The 17,720-nt window shown below is 48.3% G+C and overlaps 1 protein-coding gene across 2 annotated transcripts in view; it reads right to left on the bottom strand.

The window, feature by feature from the left end:
- LIPA (lipase A, lysosomal acid type) overlaps positions 1–17,720 on the bottom strand; it is a 32,799-nt gene continuing 15,079 nt past the window's right edge. The window contains exons 4-10 of one of the 2 annotated variants that reach the window (XM_045877747.3): positions 11,834–12,032; positions 10,611–10,720; positions 8,948–9,084; positions 5,221–5,367; positions 4,138–4,209; positions 2,670–2,741; positions 1–1,520 (exon numbers count right to left, since the gene is read on the bottom strand). In XM_045877747.3, coding sequence (XP_045733703.2) covers positions 1,287–1,520; positions 2,670–2,741; positions 4,138–4,209; positions 5,221–5,367; positions 8,948–9,084; positions 10,611–10,720; positions 11,834–12,032 — 971 coding nt within the window. In that variant the 3' untranslated portion in view covers positions 1–1,286. The remainder of the gene's footprint in view (positions 1,521–2,669; positions 2,742–4,137; positions 4,210–5,220; positions 5,368–8,947; positions 9,085–10,610; positions 10,721–11,833; positions 12,033–17,720) is intronic. The other variant, XM_045877748.3, reaches the window with a different exon arrangement.

Genomic DNA, 17,720 nt, shown 5'->3' on the forward strand with positions numbered 1-17,720 from the left:
TTCCGGCTAGGAGGCTACTGAGTTTTATTGAAAAGTTCAAATAAGCCTTTTTAAGTATTACAAAGTAGCTATCACACTGTCTGCATACATTAGCCAGTTCCAAGTATTGTCTATTATCGCAGCTAAAAGAGCCGTATCAGAAAAACATCTCAATTGTCATTCCGTCCATCTGTCAGTATTGCAAGGACACTGTGCAGCAAGAAAAGCAGGTGAGTAAGGGCTTCCCGAGCTAGGAACGCAAATCAGGAGTATTGAAAATATGGTCACGTGCAAAACTAAAAAACAGAAAGAATCCCTGAGCATTTGTCTTAAAACATTCACGCTCACACTTCTTCCGTGTGAAAATGAGTAGGACACTCTTAGCTGCTGTAGCTCGGTGCTCCTGCGTGGGAAGCAGAAGCCCAGGGGCTGCCCAAGAGAATGCACTGATTTCGCAGAAAAGAGTGGTACTGTCTCCCCACAGGACTTGTCTTCTCACACATGTGGATTTACAGCCCACCACACAATTACGAGTTCACGAATATAGATGGTCACCTGCATCAGTCTTCGAGCTATTTAAAATAGAGGGCTGGGGTTTTTTGTTTTTTGGGGGTTTTTTTAATGAATATCATTTATTTTCTGAAGATTCCAGCAAATTATTTGGCTTGATCTGAGCAATTTAAACATTTGCTAAATAATGACTATCACAGTTAGGTTTGATGAAATTCATTAGAGAATCTTCGCAACTGGCCCAGCTGGGGTGTCACAGGATTAGACGGTGCGCCTACTGCATGAGGGTGGGAGTACTTGTCATTTAGCTCCCTAGTGACCACAAAGCCACTGGACTGAAGAGCCCTTTAAGGCAAAGAGGTAAAAACTGAGTGCATGCAGAGCTTTTTCAAATCGGTGTCAGGTTATTTACCAACGGACCACACAGTCTAAAAACTCCCAACACCTACTTGGCGTGTCCTGTGTGACCATAAGAAGGCAACATTGTGTATTTTAAACTGTAAGGATATCCAGAATGGTTAAGATCTTTTACAAGTCAGTGGTATTTTTAAAAAAGTCTTCAAGAGGCCGCACTATCTTCTGAGACGCTAGCCTCGACTAGGCCATGATTAAACGAAAAAAGTGCAATTTCTAATCCTGGAGGCACTTGAACAACGTCAATCATAATTTGATCAGAGACAAAAATGCAAACAGCCTGGGAAAGACAGACAGCTATTTTAGAGTAAGAGAGCACACACACTTGAACGTGGCTGATCACCCAACGTGATGGTCCATTTCTGCAGCATGCCTCACGCCTCTCATGGGTATTTCTTCATTAGATCCACCACCTCGTTATAAAGCCGCCAAGGGGCATCCAAGCCCCAGATAAAGTCCAGGTGCTCCCACTCCGGGATGAGCTTGCTGTACACCAAGTTGGTGATCTGCGGCAGCAAGATGCTGATGTCGCCGACGTCCGCCAGGGAGTCCTGGCCCCCACTCCAGACGGCCGTGGGCACCAGCATGTCCTTCACATTGTAAGGGGGAGGGTAAGTCTATAATAAAACCGACAGAAGGCTTTGTTGGCGTTTTAATTTATAGAAACACAGCCAAATAATCCCCCGTGAGATACTGATTAGCAAATGTGACAGTGGACCCAAGTTTTGAAAACCGTTCTCAGTTTTCTTTTCAAGTTACTGTTACCAGAACCAAAAGACACCTAGCCCCCAAGGGCGGAATCCTAGCTAGAAGAGCTTCCAGCTGTCGAGTGCCCTGGAGGAAGGGGCTCCTCTCCCTGCTGGTGGTCATGAAACCCTGGAAGCCAAGGGGTTGGGTGGTGGCTCTGGAGTCCTGCCTCCTACTGTTGCTTCGTCTCCGTCTGGGGTACAACACGTCACAGGAATTCTGTAGCCTCAGTTCCCTCACCTTCCATGACAGTAACCACCACACCTGTCACACGGGCATTGTGAGAATTAAACAAGAAAAGTAGGGGCAGAGTGCCTCCCACCTCAGAGCACCCGGCCCTCAGAATATGGTCCGTTTCAAATAATGCAATATATGTTAAGGAAAAAAAAAAGAAGAAGAAGAAGGTAGCAGGAGGGGGAAGAATGAAGCGGGGGAAATCGGAGGGGTAGACGAACCATGAGAGATGATGGACTCTGAAAAACAAACAGGGTTCTAGAGGGGAGGGGGGTGGGAGGATGGGTTAGCCTGGTGGTGGGTATTGAGGAGGGCACATTCTGCATGGAGCACTGGGTGTTATGCACAAACAATGAATCATGGAACACTTCATCTAAAACTAATGATGTAATGTATGGGGATTAACATAAGAATAAAAAAAAAAATATGGTCCGTTTCTTTGTATGTGGAAGGCAAGGCGTAGACGATGGAGTCTGGCCAAGGCCCACCAGCTGCCAGGAAGCAGACAGAGGCTAGTCTGACTCTGAAGTCAGTGTTCCTGGTCACGATGAAGCACGTGTGACCGTGACCACTGTTACAGACTCAGGGAAGAGGACCAAGAGGGGAGGCCCAGGCCACAACACCAACCACAAAGCTCAGGTTGTTCCGGAAGACGGATGGAAACCAACAGCATCTACTCAACCCTCCCCAGCATGTCCCGCAGCACCCACCCCCCCCAGCCCAGCCCCGTGACTCCAGCTGGCTTCCCTGGTAGGTTTAATTCTAAAGACTTTCGAAGCCTTTACCTGGTTGTAATGGAAATAATTCCTGGCATGGCTTCCCCAGTCAAAGGCTTGAAACTTCTGGAATTTAATAAGCTAAAAAGAAGATAATTTGGGGGAACATATTATCTGACACAGAAGTCTGAGAAAGCCTCACAGGTGGCTAGTTAGCTGTATCCTCAGAAGTCCCATTTTACACTGTACCCAGATTTACTCCTTATTTCCAAAGTGTAATTTAAAATAAAATGGCATGGGGGGGGGAGGCGGGGCGCCTGGGTGGCTCAGTCTGTCAAGAGTCCAATGCTTGACTTCAGTTCAGGTCATGATCTAAGGGTTGTGAGATTGAGCCCCATTTCAGGCTCCCTGCTCAGTGGGGAACCTGCCTGTCCCTCTCCCGTGCTACCCCCTGCTGGTGCTTTCTCTCTCTCGCTCTCTCAAATGATAAATAAAAAATTTTAAAAAAAAGAAAAAGTTAGGGGACGCCTGGGTGGCTCAGTCGGTTAAGTGTCTGCCTTTGGCTCAGGTCCTGGGATCGAGCCCCACATCGAGCTCCCTGCTCAGTGAGAAGTCTTCTTCTCCCTCTGCCTCTCCCCCTGCTCTCTCTCTCTCTCTCTCTCTCTCTCTCGAATAAATAAAATATTTTTAAAAAAAAAGTTAGGAAGGAAATTCCTACAAAAATATGTCCTCAGGTGGAAATAAGTCCCTGATATACTGTTAGGTGGGGAAAAAGCAAGTTATAAAAGAATAAGTAGAAGAAAATAATTTAATTAATCTATTTCTACAACTATTATTTCTATCTTCGTCTTTAGCCAGTTCTTTCTGAAATGATCTGCAGCAAGAGGTAGAAGGTAGAATGCAGAGACACTTCATATCTCTGGGTACACATTTTCTGTCTCTGCGTCTGATTGCCGAGTCTTGTTTCTTAATCGTGAAGAGAATTTTCATTCTCTTTTTCCTATACGTAATTTCTAAATTTCCTAGAATGAACATGCATTGCTTTTGTGGTAATGTGATAAAACAATCAAAACTGCATTTTAAAAGTGAGTGGCTCCCATTTACGCCCATGACTGGTTTCGCTCTGGCGTATCCACCAATGGTTTCAGTCCACCGTGCTCATGGGTTCATGACAACATCGCAGCCCCCCTCTCAAAGCTGCTCCCAAATCTTGCTTTGTGAAGCAACTCCGAAATAAAATAAATCTAGGACTCGGTGAAAAACTGACAGAGGGGAGGGGTGAGGCGGGGCGGGACGGGGAGGCGCGGGGAAGTCAAGCCCAACAGGGGTTGGATGAACTCGCCCGGGGTACAAGGGCACAATGACAGGAACCCAGGACTCTGGGGCAGAAAACCAGCTCCCATGTGCAAGCAGCCTGGCTCTGTGCGGGACCGGAAGGGCTTGGGAAGGGCTCGCAGAGAAGTGCTTCATGGGGGGCACAGAACTCTCTCTAAGGCTGACTTTACACAAACCCCGGCCGCACCCCGGGGATGCCTACCTGGCCCCAGTGCAGAATGTTTTGCACAGAAGTTCCGGCAGGAGAATGTGCCACATAGATGGGCACTCTGGACTGCAAAAGAAACATGGTGAAATAGAGTGGACACAACATGATAAACATCGTTTGCGCTTCAGAGCCACAATCTCAAATACAGGAGATTAAGAGCAAGGAAAAAAGTTCTAGTTCTGTGATGACAAATACGTCCTGTAAGAATACGTACAACCACACACGCACAGAATACATACAAAGGAAGCAGAGCAACGTGGTAGCTAACTGTAGGGCTCTGTGGGTTGAGCTTACTGGTCGTTTTGATTTTCTTCTTCAAGTTTTTCTGAATTTCCAACATTTCATATAATAATCAGACCTTGTTTTTATCATCGGAAACAAGAAAAATTAATACTACTGTAAAAAAAAAATTCCCTAGAGCCTTCATTCTAGAATTTTAAGGCCTGTTTTCAAAACGCAACATTACAAACAACAAATACATTTAGAAATAGCAGCCAGGGGCACCTGGGTGGCTCAGGCAGTTAAGTGTCTGCGTTCAGCTCAGGTCATGATCCCGGGGTCCTGGGATTGAGCCCTGCATCAGGCTCCCTGCTCAGTGGGGACTCTGCTTCTCCCTCTCCCTCTGCCCCTCCCCCTCGCTTGTGCTCCGTCTCTCACTCTCTCAAAATAAATAAAATTTTCTTTAAAAAAAAGCATTGGAAACACCGGCATATTGCTGGTCGAGGGTCTACATTTTGTAAAATAAGTAAATACATGCGTACACACACACACACAAATTTAAATACACTTACAGTAATCTCTTAAAAGAAACAGATCACTGGAATGAATGTAAATACCAGGACTTAAATTATGACAAGTGTCCTCATTCAGTAGGAAGTTGCTAACAGCAGGCCTGAGGAGCGCTGCCCACAGCATCCCAGGCACCTGCCAAAGCTACTTCCGTGCCTCTTCAACGAGAGACCCGTGAGCACTCTGAGGCCGTCGTCCCCACTTCTCTCACACCCTCCAGCACAGACACGCATCTTCACAGATAAAACAAACTCATGGACAGTAAACACTGGCCCTAAACACACATACCATGTTGAAGTTCCTCTCGTTAAATCCGCAGAGAAGAAAAAAGGCATTTCCACAGAGCTCCTTCAGAATGACATGACTGCAAACATGTACACTCAGCCACTTCAAAACTGTACTCTGGGGAAAAAATTCTTTGACCCCAAACATGTCCTATAAAATAAAAGGGAACCCAAGAACATCTCAGCATTTCATTCTGGCAGACAAGCCTCCCTGACCCACCTCAGAAGCAGAGACACACGCCGAGTGTCTCCACGTGTGACCCCAGAAAAGAAATGGCAACCAGCGGATGGTCGCACCAGGACACGCATAGGATATGTCTACTAAGGCCAAAGCAGATGTTAGGGAGGTGTATTTAAAGTCTCCCGTGAAGAGAAGAGGCAGAAAATCAAATCAGTTCACAGCAGACTCTTCACCATGGGAAGGAGCATTAGTGATCACTCATCCCAGGGCCATCCCCAAAGAGTGTCGTGGGCGGGTGGGCTCGTAGTGACTCCCGAGAGAGAGTCAAAGCCAAGACCGATCAACAGCGTGTCTGCGTAGGACCCATACACCCAATCCAATTCTACTGGCCAGGGAGCTGATTCTGGCCCCCCGCCTGTTGTCTTTTCCTTTTAACACTTTTTTCTTGCGCTAAAGCGTGCGTAGCACAGAATTGACCGTTTCGGCCATTTTTAAGTGTTCAGGGGCATTAGGACACTCACATTATTGTGCAACTAGCACACTACCCATCTCCAGAGCTCTTCTAACACCTCAAGCTGAAACCCTGTTCCCACTAAACAAGCACTCCTCATGCCTCCCCCCACCGGCACTGCCTAGTCTTATAAATAAAGTTTTATTGACACATACACAGGCACACTCCTTCGTCTCCGCTTTGTCTCCGGCTGTCTTCGCACTACAGTGGCAGAGTGCTCAGGTTCCAACAGAGACTGGAGGAGCCACAAAGCCAACAGTATTTACTATATGGACCTTTAGAGAAAAAGTCTGCTGCCTCCTGGTGAACGGAAGCCCTGACCAACGGCCCCTGAACTTGTCGGGGCAATCGCTACGCCCACAAAGGTCTTTGCGTACTGGTGCAATGGGAAACAGGAGAAAGATCTTCCATGTATTGAACCCAAATGCATCCCCCTATAAGTTACACTTCCGCTGATGCCTACCCTGTGGAGGGACGAGCAGGAGTGAAAAATTCAAATGCCTCCCAAGGCAGTGTCCCCCCACCCCAGGAAAAAAAAGGGGGGGTATGTTGAAGTCCTAATTCCCAGCAGCTCAGCATGTGACCTCATCTGGAGACAGGGTCTTTACAGAGGTCATCAAGGGAAGATGCGGTGATCGGGGTGGGCCCCAGTGCAGTAGGGCTGGGGTCCTTATAGAAAGGAGAAATCTGGGCAGAGACAGACACACACCCGGGGCACACACATATGTGGACATGAAGGCAGAAACAGGAGTGATGCTCTTACAAGCCAAGGAATGCCAAGCAGGGCACCAGAAGCCAGAGGGAGGTTTCGAGAGTGTTAAAAGCCCCAGTGAACTGTAAATCGTATGCCCAGCCTAAGGGTGCAACTGCTTTGTGATACACAGCGCCCTTTTCTCCCCCACCCACCCCCGGCCAAAAAATAATCAATTATCAAGATTTCAGCATTAGATATGCTTTTCAAAGGGTGTGGCTAATTTGAAGTTTTAACACCGTATGGGCCATATTCAGCACATCTTTGGGCAAATTCCGTCCACGTACACACAGCCTGTGACCTCTGTCAAGTCTGTCGACTACAAGACAGCCAACCAATATCTAACGACAGATACTGGGTCTCCCTGAATGTGCCCCTTTGCCTGACTAATCACATGACAAGTAGCTGGGGAGAATCGAGAAACATCGCGTGCAGAGAAGGTCATACTGCAGGAAAAGGCATCAGTATTTAAAACTCCTGGCTTTGAGTCTACGTAACAGTCACGTGTGATAAATGCAGAGATTCTGGAGGTTCTCTCCTAAAAACAAGAGGCTAGCGCATCACCGACCTAGAGGGCAATAAGCCAGGCCTTCCTTTGGACTGACCAGGGGTGCAAAGTTGACCTTGAGCTTCAGAACTGCTACCCGAACGCCACCGTGGCACACTCCCCGGTGAATTCTGTCCAAGCAGGACCGCACGTACAGAAAAAGAAAGATCCGCCTTACACACTTACAGGTCCGCTCAGATCAATCTTGAGGTCTTTCTAATTCGTATCTTTGTATTCTGAGAGTTAGGGCGCTAAGCTTCCGTGGGGGCAACACAGATTTCCCAGAGCAGCTAATTCAAAGGTTTTATGAACATTTATTTTTTCGCTCTGTCACTATCCCAGGATATCAGAAAACACCACTGTCAGGAACAGTGACTCCCAAAGACCAGTCTGTTTCATCTACACTAGGATCCGGTGGGGTGCTCTGTGAAAACGCAGATCCTGGGCCCCTCTCCAGATGTCGCGAGCCACCGTCTCCAAGGTGGGGAGTGGGGGGGTCTGTATCTTCACAGAACTACTAGATCACACTCTCCAAGAATTAAATAAATCAGAAACCCTCCTCTGACAAAGCCATTGCAGTTCTTCGGAAAGAAGGGCACAGGGAGGCGGCAATGGCAAATGAGCAACCACCTAGGAGTCTGGTTGAGGAGGCTGGAGTTCCTGATAATGGAGTACTTCCCACACGGCCGTTTAGAACATGATGTTGTTTTGTGCAGTAACATGATAGCTCTCCAAGCGTGAAACACGGAATCTGCAGAACATACACAGTTGGCTACCGTCTTCATTAAAACAAAACACTACATTTCTCTCGGGATCTGGGTCTATAGGAAAAGACCCACCCTGAGCACTGTGTTCAACTCTGAGGGGTGAGAGTGGCCTCGGTAATGGAAGGGGACTTTATGTGCAATTTCTGAATGGTTTATAATGAAAACTGAAGCATCTATGACCTGGGGCATTAAAGATAAATTTGGTTAGAGGGGGCCACGTCTTATCTGTGTGTCTGGTCACTGGTGCAGAGACTCCATCTCAGGCGAGGGTCGGATACTGAGATCAGAGTACAGTCTGTATTCCCCGTGAACATCTCTTAAACGGCCGATATGTTATACCTGACTTTAAGTATATGCTCCTGTGTGGGATTTCATGTATGTGTATAAAAGTATCACACATGAAACCCACAGAGTGTGTGTGCATGATGGACCTCTGGCCTCAGCTGGCTCTCAACTCGTCCTCCTGAAAACTGCTTCCTCCTCAAACAGGGCTTGGGGGTCACACCGTTCTAGGGCTGTGTTAGGGGCCACATTATGAAATGTAATAGGAACAGTGTCTTTCGATGGCCCTCAGCGCGGCCAGGGTGGGGCTGGGGGAACAGCACGCTTCCCCTCTCCCATCTCCTGCCTGATCCCACATACCCACGGGCTCACCATGCACGATAAAGGGCAACTCCAGGAGTTTACCTTCTCCCGGACTCCCTTGAGCTCCCTTTGTGTGGTGGGTGGAGAGCGCTGATAAGTTAACCAGGAGAACATGGTGCTCTCCTGTAGAGTTAGTGATACACCTTACTCCCCAGAACCTGAAAGTAGGGGTGAAGGGGGAAAGAAACACGATGGGGAGAAGCTGCCCAACTGTTCCATCGACAGCGAAATACAGAGGAGGAAGGCACCGATTCTCGCTCTAAAGGCCAATTCTTCAGGTCTGAAAAGGAAGTCTGTGGGGCAAGAGGGGGTGGGGGGAGCCCAAGTACCTTCAAGAGAAATTCTGGAAGTCCTCCTAATTTACAGAGAGGGCTAGTAGAGAACGAAACTGAAGCCACAGGAGCCAGGGCAAAAAACATTTTAACCTTTTTGGCCAGCTCGGGAATCCGTGAAAATGCTATAAAACCTGTGGGAACAAAAGGAAGACAGGAATTCCATCTTGTAGGACTTTTCTCTGGAAAGGCAAAGGTGGGCGTGCATGACGCCCTCTAGTGGCAGCCTGAGAACCATGCAAGCAACGTCACCGCCGCCAAGAGGCCGAACACTCACATGGGGGCCTCTGAACTCGGTGCGCACGGAGTTTGATTAAACTAGTAAATCAAGTACTTGTTAAGTGCTTGACTCAGTCTTCAACCTACATATGCACTGGAAGAGAGCCAGAATATGTCCCTGCTCCCTTAGTCATGTAAGCCGAGCAAAAGAAAGACTCCCTAGCAGGGCACCCCACCACCGAGCCCCAGGAACAATTTACAGAGGCGTTCTGATCAGCCGCCAATGACTCAGAAGGAACCTACACATTTAGAATGTTCTAGCTCTAAAATATCTTCCAGCTTCCTCTTGGGTCACTCCTTGCCTTGAACTTGGCCCCAGAGTGTCACTTTAGAAGGCAACTGAGGCAAGGGTCACAAGTAGAGAAGTCATGGGAGAAGGATTATAAAATGGAGAAAAATGCTTAACTCGACTCTTAAGGAAGGTACACGCATCCGTGTTGCCTTCTGTCTGTAGCCTCTCAAACTGGCTACGAGTGTGTTCGGAGCAGTGAGGGTGCGGACATTTAACCAAACACGTCAAGGCTCTTATGAGCAGCCCTACCTTTCACTGACTGATTCTGCTCCTTAGGAATGCATTCTAAGGAGACTGTGTGATAGAAACACAGAATCTAATCTTAGTGTACACTAAGAGAAGGAATTAAATAAAGTATGGGACAGGGCCCTAGGCCCTAATCAGAGGACCTCTTATTTGCTAGAATTATAGGCAATTTTTATTTTCTTTAAACTTTGCCAAAAAAAATTTCTTAAGTAGGTCCCACATCCAGCATGGAGCCCAACACGGGGCTTGAACTCACGACCCTGAGATCAAGACCTGAGCTGAGCTGGATGCCTAACCGACTGAGCCACCCAGGCGCCCCGAAATTTTTTTGTTTTTGTATACAATGAACACACCTTCCTTTTATAAGCAGCATAAATAAAAAAATGCATATGACTTTCTGAAACTATTTTAGAGATGAAGCATAACATGGCATGTTTGTAGTTAGTTTTATTCCACATAAGAGTCGGTGTACTTTCTTATTTTCTGTTTAAAAGTCTCTGCACTTAGAATGCCCTTGTTTTCTATCCTCTCATATCTCCATACTGCTAAACCAGGAAATTACGTGCTAGACTGTGGCTGCCATCAATCCCTTCCATGTCAAGAGAACCATACACCATGTCTAGCCATTGATACGAAAGTCTGAATTTCCGGAGAACGTTGTGAACTATTACTCCGGATTCCCTGCCCTTCCCCTCTTCATTGTTTCTGCTTGGCATTAAAACAAAAAACAAACACACACCTCTATTCAAACTAATGTTATTTTTTTATATTTCACTTCTCAGAACAAACGCAAACTCTGTACCAAGACACTCTACCAAGCTCCGGTCTTCATCACATACGTACCTATCGTAGTGCCTTGAGAGTGACCCACATAATACACTTGTTCTTGGCCAGTTTTATTCAGAATGAAGTTAATCGAAGCTGGAAGGTCATAATTTGCCATTTCATCATAACTGGAATCCAAAAAAGGAACGCTTTCGTTAAGACATCGCATGCAAACACAACCCCACGCCAACACAACCCCCCACAAACAGTAAGGACACAGTGGGATGAGCGCCCATCAGCTGAGCCCAGCGGGGTAAAGCAGCACTGAGCGCAGAAGACATTAACGGGACTGTGCGGGCCCCTCACCACTGTCCTCCTCTTTCATACAATAAACGAGTTTTACCCATTCTTGAACTTTTCCGTACGTGGCGATCAAACAGTCTGTATGTTTGCGTCTCTGGCTACATCCATGCTGTTGCGTAGCCGCTAGCCGTTCGTTGTGTAAATACACAGCACTCCATCTGTCCATTCATTGCTGATGGGCATTTGGTAGTTTCGGACTTTTCACTATTACAAATGGCATGACAACATATATATCCTCACACGTGCCTTTGGGAAAAGCTCCCATTCTTGCATCTCCTGTCCTTAGGTAAGCTGTGGTTTTACAAATGGGAAACAAGCCCGAAGGAGTCTACGGCTCTGACCTTCTCTAATACCAGGTACCAAGACACCGCCCTGGACCCGTGCATGGGTGCTGTTTGCCATTAGGAGATGCGTGAGCAGACCATTACCTGGCATGCAACACACCAGGCTCTCTCCCTGTATCCTCTCCTCTGATTCTCCCAACGACCTCATGAGATAGGTATTTGTTAGCCCCATTTTACAAAAAAGAATACTGACACACAGAGGGCTTATGCGACAAGCACGATGTCATGCAGTGAGCCAGGCAGAGCCAGAAGTAACAGAGGGGAGAAGACAATTTCTGGAAATAGAGAACAGTGCATGTTGATGGAGGAAGGAAGAAGGTTCTAAGACACAATTAACCCAGCAGCTCCCACATGGCCAGGAATGCCAAAATAACTAAAAACCCATAAATGACTCTTATTCTTAATATGCAATTATTTGCTTGTAATTTATCCGACTGTGATTTACTAGATTCCTCACCAGGTTTAAAGCCTTCCACGAGCCATCAGTTTCCCCTCTCCTACAATCCCAAGTTGCCCATCGGATCTGCCTCCCCAGATGTGTCTGCGTTAAGGGTGCGAAGGAAACAGCCCCGGTCACGATCAATTCCAATGTACCTGAAGGTCCAGAATTCATTCTGGGAAACTGAAAGAGTCTTGTGTTTCCGAGACCAGGTGTTCCCCCTGCTGTTGCCCAGCCACACGTCGAAACCGGTGTCTGCCAGGATGAAGCCCAGGCTGCTGTTGGGCAGGTTTGTGACCCAGTTACTAGAATCTGCCAGCAGGCCATGCTGCAGGAACACCACTGGCTTAGGACCTGAAAAACATTCGGGTTTAGGAGGCAGAAGCACCTTGCTGTAAAGCCAAAGTGCGATCTTGCTGAGCAGATCATTCATAAAAGATTCCAAAGCAAATAATGAGCTAAGAACAAATCCAAATGTTGAGGTAGCAATGTATTCCTACATGACGCAGGTAAAGAATATTTTTTTAAACAGTGCTGGCAAAGGAGTAGCAAAAATAGACTATTTTGCATATCTGATAACCAGACACAGTGACTTAACCATAAAAAATATATATATTTTTTTTTAAGACCCGATGAAATGTTTCTATAATTTATTTGCTCCAGTAATTCCATTTCTTACAATGTATCCTAAGGAAATAAACCAAAAGGCAGAAAAAGACTATATACAAGGGCACCTGGGTGGCTCAGTCGGGTGGGCGTCTGCCTTCAGCTCAGGTCATAATCCCAGGGTCCTGGGATCGAGCCCCACATCGGGCTCCCTGCTCAGCGGGGAGCCTGCTTCTCCCTCTCCCTCTGCCCCTCCCCCTGCTTGTGCTCTCTCTCGTTTTCTCTCTCAAACAAATAAAATCTTTAAAAAAAGATTATATATATATATACAAATTCATAAACATATCTATACATATTCTTTTATTTACATATATATTCCTTTATTTATTTATTTTTATTTTCTACTCACCTATACACTGATGTAGTGGAAAAACAAAGACTCGGGAGCCAGAGAAACATGACCTCTGGCTGTTTACATCATGTTAAGACCATTTAGTCATTCATTAACCAAGCATTCATTGAGCACCAACTATGTGCCAGGCATTCCCAGCACTGGTCACATGGCAGAGAACAAACACAGAAGGAAAATAATTCACCGTCTCAGAGCTGATGTTATACTGACCACGAGTGTTAGACAAACACACCCAGGTTTGAACCTGTCCTCTCCAACTTCGGACTCGTGCCCTGTGCAAAGCACTGCAACATCCCCTGAAACTTACATCATCCCCTGTAGTAGGGAAATGTCGTACGCACTTTATAAGGAGTAACGAGCCAGGAGATATGACATGAGAAGTTCTTAGCAAAGTGCCTGATACACAGTAAGAGTTCAATGAACATTAGCTCATTATTGTCACCTAGCCAGTCTGAGTCTCTGTTCCATAAATAACTGTCAGCAGAAATAAATGAGGTAATTAAGTGACGGACACAGAGATCACAAAGTAAGAGCTCCCTTTGCCTTCGGCCCGTTTGTTAGGATAGTGAAACGCTGGGGGCCGGAGAAGCTGATTGTTGAGTGGTCAAATAACTCACTGCAGTAATCCAGCCATCTACAATGACAAGGACCGCGGCTAGCCCAGAAAAGTTCATAACCCAGCCTGGAAAGGGGGTAAAAAAGCAAAGCACAAAACAATAGACTACTCTGGACAATAGCTAGACAGCAATGATGTGTGCAAACAAGAAGAGGTGTAAAAATATCAAGGAGAAATGGGAAGAAAGATTCGTCCGGGGCGCCTGGGTGGCTCAGTCATTAGGCATCTGCCTTCGGCTTGGGTCGTGATCCCAGGGTCCTGGGATCGAGTCCCGCGTCGGGCTCCCTGCTCAGCGGGAAGCCTGCTTCTCCCTCTCCCACTCCCCCTGCTTGTGTTCCCTCTCTTGCTGTGTCTCTCTCTGTCAAATAAATAAATAAATAAATAAATAAATAAATAAATAAATAAATAAATAAATAAAATCTTTAAAAAAAGAAAGAAAGATTCGTCTGGACAGATGGGAAGTGAACTGACAAATGCTTACTCCTGTTTATGTCCTACGATGGATTTGGTAACTAATGAACTGCTTTTCAAGTGGCTGTCCCTCTGAAGCAGGTGGGCTCTCCAGACAACTCCAGGAGGCCCAGTCCAAATACTTCGCAGCACGAACACCACCCCACAGTCATGCCATGTGGACGCTGCTCCCCACATCTGTAGAGACCGCGGGACGGCCTGCCAAGCAAAGGTCCAAACGATTCCTGTGATTCTGTAATTCACGGCAGGGGCCACCCCATGACTTTCTCCCAGAGGGAAAGGCTAGAGAGCAAAATAGATCCAGATTGGGGCAGTGTGACAAGCACTTCGTTGTCTTCAGCGTTCATTCTGGTGCGACGTTACCAGGACTACCTGACTGACAAAGCTCTACGGACAAGGCGCTGTGGGATCCACGGCATCTGAGAGGCTGGCTCAGTGAAGAAGATCCTAATCTAATGGGGGAAATAAGAATCATCACAGAAAGTTCAAATGAACTTCAGTGATGCAATCACAATTACTGAAATTAATTTGTCGTTAAATCGCAGCTCATAAGATGTGTTTTAAGTAACAGTTGCTCTTCAGCAGGGCTGCCCTGTGGGGACGGTGACAAGAGGCAAGGTCGCTCAGGGTAACTGGGCATCGCCCCGTGAAGCCACACGATGCTGTTCAGCATCCATCCCTTCGGCACCATAAGACCCGTGTCTCTCCTCAAAGGTGCTCTGGGCCGCGCCAGGAGGAATAAGACTTAACCTTAAAAGATCAGCAAGTCAGGCCGATCGAGGCAACCCTTTGGCAACATTCGGGCATGACCAGGGCTGGACTGCCTGGTTCCAAGAGGCGCTCCTGCCCGTCATCCATGACCTAAAACCATGGTCTGCCCGTGGAGCCGTCTCCCTCGGGGAACGGGGAACAAGGACGGGCCAGGGGCATGGCAGACTGAAAACCTGCCTCTGCTCAGCCGACTCCTCAGGGCCCAGCTCTGAGAACAGCAGGAATGGTCTCAATGGGGAGGGAGCGCTGAGGAGGGGGCGGGGGGTGACGAGGGGCAGCCCCGCCAGGGCTGAGGCTGGAAGGGGAGGCGGGGGTCAGCCTATGGGAGACCAGATGTCAGTTCCCTCCCTTGGGGAACGTTTACAACTCCCCTGACATCTGTGTTGTACGTCCCTCCCTAACCTGGGAGCTTCAAAGGAGAAATGTGGAAATTGGCAAGGTGAAGATACACCGGAAAACTCTTTGAACACCACCGGTCAATAATTCCTGGATTCCCACAGGCAACGAGAAGTCACGGGTGCTCTCTCAGAAGGTAAGCATGAAGCCGAGAAAGGGCAGATGGCCAGGTGAAGCGCGTGCCCAGGCCCCACGGCCGACCTCGTGCTAGACGTGGGGGACACAAAGGTGGGTAAGCCACACTCCCGCCCCCAGGGAGCTCCATGCCAGCCCAGGAGACAGACGTACAATTACCTTCTAGGCAGCGTGAAGAAGCCAGACCCCCACCCAGGAACGCCCCCAGGAAAGAAAGTCAGGCAGCCAGAGTCAGGGACATGGGAGCCAGATTTTGAGAGAGAGACAGAACGCCCCACGGAGGGTTCTGGGGAAGAAAAGGGACCCTGGATTTGTGGAACGGACAGGGCGCCCCAGGCCACAACCAGACGGGACCCCAGAGTGCACACCAACAGCCCCCTGCAGGAGCCAGATGCCAGGCGGGGCTGGGGACACTGGTAAGGGTCAGTGCCTTGTCTGACCTGGAGACATGAGGGACCCTGTGGGGAGCACATCCTTCCAGCTGGGCCAGCTTCCTTTCCTTCTAGAACCAAAGTGCCCCTCTGGGCTTCCAGCACCCATGCTTTCGTCAGACAGACAAAACATTAACAAAGCCTGGCCTGGAGTGGCAAAGGGGTGCGAGAAAGTTTGTCCCTTCCCTCTGGCGATCAGCGACTGCAGGACGACACCCAGAAAAGACAGGGCCCTACAAACGCCCTGCCCACACACCTGCTGGCTTCCCTCACCCACTCCCACCAAGGGAATGAAAGGAAGGCACTGCGTCCTTCTTTATCATCCCGCTACCAGTCAAGGACTTAAGCATTTGCTGGAAAAGAAGTATCTCTCTGGGAGGCTCAATCCTACGGCCATGCACGTCTTTCAGTGAGTTAGTTTAATTGAATTTCTTTTCACCTTGCTGAGAAAAGCTGACTGAAGTAATAACTCGCTATTATTACGCACTCGTTCGCTCTAAGGGACTGCGCCGAAAACAGAACAGGACATGGTGGCTGAGAAAAGTCAAGTACTTTACCCAAAGTTGAATGAGAGCCGCTAAAAGGGGGAGTCGGGACTCGAACTGGGGATGTCTGATGCCAGGGTCCATGCTCTTCCCCGCTTGGCCATAAAAAGAAGGTTACCAAGAGAGACGTTTGGTAGCATACAGAGGCCCTTGGAGAACGACAGGCTGAAGAGGGAAAGCTATCTTGGAGGGAGTTGGAGCAGGCGCTCAGAAGAAAGGAAGCTCGCGTGGATGGAAACTCAGAGGAGGAGGCAGGGACGTGGTAGGCAGCCTTGCCGGCTCAGGCAGGGTGCCCAAGCCCCAGCCCAGGCCACAACACTGGAGCGCCTGAGGCCTGGCTCGTCTGAGCGACAAACCAACACAACGGCACAAGGGCTGGCTCCTCGGCTGTGCCCAGAGCTGGCTTGTTGGTCCCAGACTAGCTGGGGGCTGAGGGAAGGGCCTGGAAGCCCCTCAGCCCAGAGAGGGCCAAAGGTCACCTCAAAAGCACAGAGCCAGGGAGGGGCAGTGGCCCAGGGCCCGGCCGGCCACAGTGCTGCCTGACTCAGCCCAAGTATGGGTGGAAGTGAGAAGGGGCTTTCAGGCTCCAAAAACAAATGTGCTGAGCCCACAGTCTAACAGGAGGAAGCGGACTGGGCGGGTGGGGAAGGCCCTCCTGCCTCCCAGGGCACTGGCCTCTCCACCTCTTTGCTCCAACGCTGTGAAATCAGCTGAGTCCAAGAAGCACGGGGACAACAAAATGAGGTCACCGAAGTCAGGGTGCTAGCGTGAAACAGACCCTGGTTCTCGCCAGACAGGAAACCTTGTAAGATTTACTCAATGTCTCTGAAGTCCAAATGCTACTTTCTAAAGTGGGAATCACATGGCAGCTGATACGCAGTAAAGCTCAACAAGTAACAGCCGCTTGTAATCGTAATAAATATATAAAGGTCATAAAGTATTATCAGAACACAAGCACTGTGAAGAAAGATAAAATGAAGTGGCATCCCTTAGCCAGGATACTTAATCACGGTTACAGCAGGGGCATACTAAGTGCTGACTATGTTAGGCGCCGTGCCAAGCACCTTGCAAACATTTTTTTTTTTTTTTTTAAGATTTTATTTATTTATTTGACAGAGAGAAACACAGCGAGAGAGGGAACACAAGCAGGGTGAGTGGGAGAGAGAGAAGCAGGCTTCCCGCTGAGCAGGGAGCCCGATGCGGGGCTCGATCCCAGGACCCTGGGATCATGACCTGAGCCGAAGGCAGACGCTTAACGACTGAGCCACCCAGGTGCCCCCCCTTTTTTTTTTTTAAAGATTTGCACCTTGCAAACATTATCACCAAACAGCCGAGTGGGCCCCCAGATGTGTCCATGTCCTAATTCCCAGAACCTGTGAATATATCACCTTACATCGTAAAAGGGGCTTTGCAGATGTGATTAAAGGTTTTGAGAGGGAGATATCACCCTGGATTAACTGGCAGGCCTGTGTAACCACAAGGGTCTTTCTGAGCAGGAGGCAGGAGGGCCAGAGAGAGAAAGAGAGAGAGAGATTGGTGGAAGACACTTCGCTGCTGGCTTTGAAGGCGGGAAATGGGGCTAGAAGCCAAGGAATGTGGGCAGGTTCAGATGCTGGAAAAAGCAAGAAAACAGACTTTCCCTTAGAACCTCCAGAAGGA

Source organism: Mirounga angustirostris, unplaced genomic scaffold, assembly GCF_029215605.1.
Source record: "Mirounga angustirostris isolate CCGP_5_RB_7025 unplaced genomic scaffold, mMirAng1.0.hap1 SCAF_6, whole genome shotgun sequence".
Classification (NCBI taxonomy): domain Eukaryota; kingdom Metazoa; phylum Chordata; class Mammalia; order Carnivora; family Phocidae; genus Mirounga; species Mirounga angustirostris.